The sequence below is a fragment of the Triticum urartu genome, chromosome 6A, assembly GCF_056163025.1.
Source record: "Triticum urartu cultivar PI428250 chromosome 6A, HENAU_Tu73, whole genome shotgun sequence".
Classification (NCBI taxonomy): domain Eukaryota; kingdom Viridiplantae; phylum Streptophyta; class Magnoliopsida; order Poales; family Poaceae; genus Triticum; species Triticum urartu.
The window spans coordinates 595,964,977-595,969,143 of record NC_141878.1 but is presented as its reverse complement, the minus strand read 5'-3'; the positions used below and the strand labels follow the sequence as shown (position 1 = coordinate 595,969,143).

Below are 4,167 nucleotides of genomic sequence, written 5' to 3'. Positions count from 1 at the left end.
CGGGCTGGCTACACGGGACACAAATTTGGTCCACAAACTTTCTTTTAGGAAAAATTGGGTTCATACGATGGCATGGTTCTTAAACTAGCTGTCATTCTGCCCAAAATGCTCCAAAATGGTCATGGAGCTGCCACGTTATTACTAGTACAATGTAAAAGGACCAGGATTTACTGTGAGAATCGAATCTGTGAAAGTAAAAACGAGAGAGGAGAGCAAATGATGGAACAGTTACTTTCATTGATGAAGTTTGGGGTATATATACCCGAATACAAGGCGGTTACAAAGAGCGGTTGCCAATAGTGGAACCGACATAAGCAGGGATTAACCCTTTAATTAAACTAATTAATTAATTCCTAACAGAATCTACTCGGTTGCCTCCTGGACTAGCCGGCCGGCCAGTCTGCCACTAGAGCGAAGAGATGCCCGACCAGCGTGTGTGGGGAAGAGGTCCCAGCAAGCAGCAAAGGGCAAATTTGACAATTTTGATCTGTGGACGAAATCAATTCACGAAATGAACTGCCCGTGAAACTATTTCACACGCCTGACCCTTTTGTATAGCGCCCGCCACGACGGCGCCACACCCTACGGTGCAGCGCCCAGCTCGGAGGCGTTGCACACCAGTCCACCGTGGCAGCCCCTGGGCCCGCACCCCAGCAGTGCAGCGCCTCCGAGCTAGGCGCCACACATGTAATGTGCAGCGCCCGGCCCGTAGGCGCTGCACTGTGACTTAGATGCCAGCCGCCCGCTGCCCCTCCCCCCACCCCACCCATTCAATCCAGAGGAGTTACAGAACAGGCGGCCGGCGGCTTCCTCCTCTCCCCCTCTCAATCCCCTCTTCCAAATCCTAAAGATCCGACGATTTGGTCCGTGCATTTCTTCACCAATCCATCCTAGAAGGTACTCTCTTCCGATCCCCTTCTTTCTATCCATAGAAAATATGGTATTTTGAAGATTTGGGGAATCCTTATTTGATTAGATTAGATTTGAATCTTGCATGTATTAGAATTTTGCATGTGTTACAACTCTTGTTTGTTTGATTTGTGGAACCTTAGTTTAGTTTATGGAAGAGTTATTTGTATGAAGTAGGCATAGTTTATGGAAAAGTTATTTGTATGAAGTAGGCCTAGTTATTTGTGGAACCATACTTTATTAGTTTTGTTTGATTTGATATGGTTGGATACATAGATTGGTAAGTTTGCATCTAGTAGGCCTACTTTAGTTTATTTGTATTCAAAAGATAATTGTGTTGACAAGAAATCTTTCTTTCAAATTGTTAGGATGGTTTGGCTTCTCGATAATCACTGGGACCAACAACACCGGTCATACGCTATGTCGGTGGAGCAGCGGGTAATAATGAAAGTTGCCGGTGTTATGAATTTCGTGTTTTTTTCAAACACATACCCCCCATGTGTAATGATTTGTTTGTTTGCTTGTAGGAGCTAGCACCTCTGAAGCTTCGGGCTCACGGGGTCAACCTTGGGTGGATACGCTATGATGAGCGGTAGACACCGTATGTTAGGGAGACAGGACTTCTCCCTTTCATTCAGTTGGTCACCCGGTTGACGCCACCCAATAATGCTCCAGCACTCACCGCGCTTATTGATCATTGGAGACCGGAGACACACACTTTCCATCTTCGGACCGGGGAGATGACCGTGACGCTTCAGGATATAGCTATGATCACCGGTCTTTCTATCGATGGGAATCCTCTATGTATGAGCACCGATTCTGATGGGTGGTGCGAGCAGATGTTTGCCCTTATCGGTATGGTTCCTCCGGAGCCTCGGGAACCAGAAGAAGAAGGCAAGAAGAAGGTTAGAGTCGCAGTCGGTGCTACTTTCACGTGGATTGTATCGAACTTCAGTATTTGCCCTGAGGATGCTGATGAGGACACGGTGAAGACATATGCTCGTGTGCACATGTGGTACGTGATATCCAGGACTATGTTTGTTGATGGCACAGGCAAGAATGCTCCATGGATGTGGCTCAAGGCGTTGACCGTCTTCGATAGCAAATGGAGTTGGGGTTCGGCGACACTGGCTTACTTGTATAGACAGGTATGAAGTTGTTTCTGTTTCACTTCATTGGTACATTATGAATCCAATCTTGCTGTTAATTCAACCAAGTTCTTTTTATGTGCAGTTGGACGAAGCCTGTTGTAGGCTATCTGGAGGTATTGGTGGTTGTTTGCTCGCACTTTCCATATGGAGCTGGGAGCGTTTGCCGGTTGGACGACCGAAGACCGTGAAGTACGAGGATTGGGACGACAAAGGCGACCCACTACGGCTCCCCACTTGGGCTTACAAGTGGGATGTGTTAAATGAGATGACGGATGATCCCTCGGTCATGTACAAGCTGTACAGGAGCGAGTTGGACGCGATCACGCCTGAGCAGGTGAATCGACATTGCATAAGTGATTATGATGCTTCTATCGTAACTCGATATCAATTTTGCATTCTATCCCATTTTGTAGGTTGAATGGGAACTGTATGGAAAAGGAGATAGCTTTGGGAACCCTATAGAGTTCAGGCTGAATATGATGTGCATTAGGGATAGGGATCTCTGGCATATGCGGTGTCCACTCATATGCAACTGGGCGGTTGAGCTTCACCTGCCACATCGGGTGTTCCGCCAGTTTGGTTTGTTCCAGCCACACCCACCCGAGTGGGAGGACACGGACATAGTGCTACACGCGTAAGATATAATCAACCTTGAGCACTTAGCGGCTTCTCGGCGGTTTCGATGATGCTAATATTTTGTTTCTAATTTGCAGGTTGGATAGGAAAAAGCAGCGGAAGATCAAGGATTGGTCCAAGCATCACAGTAAGTATATCATACAGTTCACGCTTGCTGTGGAGCAAGCTCGGGCTGGAAAACGAGCCCAGCTTCATCAGCACTGCCCGATCGCGTTCAACAACTATCTCACATGGTTTCTTGCAAGCACCCGTGTGTAGGTATGCAAGCCGGCGTATGCTGAGGAGATTTTGGAAGAACCCACCGTTTTTGATGAGGTAGCCCAGCACCAGTACAACGCATTAGTCAAGAAAGGCAACTCAGTGATCCCTTCAGCTCCAATGATGAACTTTGTGGTATTTGCCCTTTTTGCTTTTCCATTCACACTATTCACATCTTCACTTGCCTAACACGTTAATACCGTTTCTGTTCATAGCGTGCCCAGATCAAGAAAGCAGCTGATGAGACCGACACTATTCTGGAAACAACCCCGGCTGGCAAAAGCGATGGGGAAGGTGCACTTCGAGCATTCATTAAGGTTCACATCTCCTTTAAACTAGCACTTATCATGTGTTGCTACGTTCGATGTCTCGTTCACTTGTTCATGTTGTAGCGCCAGGGCCAAAAGTTAAGGCGGCTATAAAACCTTTTCGGTTGTCGTGACCCCGAGTATGTATCACCAGAACGTTCTAGGTCGGCGACACCATCAGATCCAACTTCTGGCAACGTTGATCCTTTGGAGGATGAGGATGTGGGTGTGGTCACCCAAGAGGTATGGCATGATGATATATATCCAATTGTTGATGCATTGCTAACTATATCCTCACACACGGTCTTTTCATATCTTTTGTGGATGCATAGGTTCCTGATGATATGGTCTTGGGGACCTACAAGGTTCGGTCTGCATACGAGTTAAAGCCTAGGAAGGGAATCAACAAATACACACCTGAGGACTTCACCCAAAGAGGCAAAAGGACGGTCGGCACCTCACGGATGGCTGCTTTGGATGACTATTTGGATGACGAAATGGATGACGTGAGGTACCGGAGCCGGAGCGGGTTCCTCTTCCTAGGAAGGTGAAGAAGATAACCGTCAAGAGGGGGGAGGAGCCAGCAAGCGCGGAAAGCACTAGTCATCGTCCTTTATTTATAATGTTCAACCCAGAGTGGTGGTAGCTCTTAGTAATGTGGAATTTGTTATGTCGTTGAACTTGGAGTGGTGGTTGCTCTATGTGAAACTTGTAGTTATGGTAGCTCTATGTTAAACTTGAACTTATTGTGATGGTCCTTTCTAAGAAATGATGTCTTTGTTGAAAACTTTTTGGACTTTACTGTTTATTATACGCAATGTTGAACTGTGGCTGAAAATGACACAGTCTGAATGACAAAAAAACACTAAGTGTTTGTGCAGCGCCTAGCAGGGAGGTGCCACACT

General features: G+C 46.8%; 1 protein-coding gene across 1 annotated transcript; it reads left to right on the top strand.

Annotated features, from left to right (window-relative positions):
- Positions 1-1,281: 1,281 nt before the first annotated feature.
- Positions 1,282-3,813, top strand: LOC125525526 (serine/threonine-protein phosphatase 7 long form homolog). Its single transcript, XM_087530988.1, has 9 exons — positions 1,282-1,347; positions 1,437-2,057; positions 2,143-2,394; positions 2,474-2,694; positions 2,774-2,852; positions 2,955-3,089; positions 3,170-3,248; positions 3,417-3,505; positions 3,595-3,813. Exons 2-9 carry the CDS (start codon positions 1,650-1,652, stop codon positions 3,811-3,813), a joined length of 1,482 nt encoding a protein of 493 aa, XP_087387114.1. The 5' UTR covers positions 1,282-1,347; positions 1,437-1,649.
- The last annotated feature ends 354 nt before the right edge of the window (positions 3,814-4,167 follow it).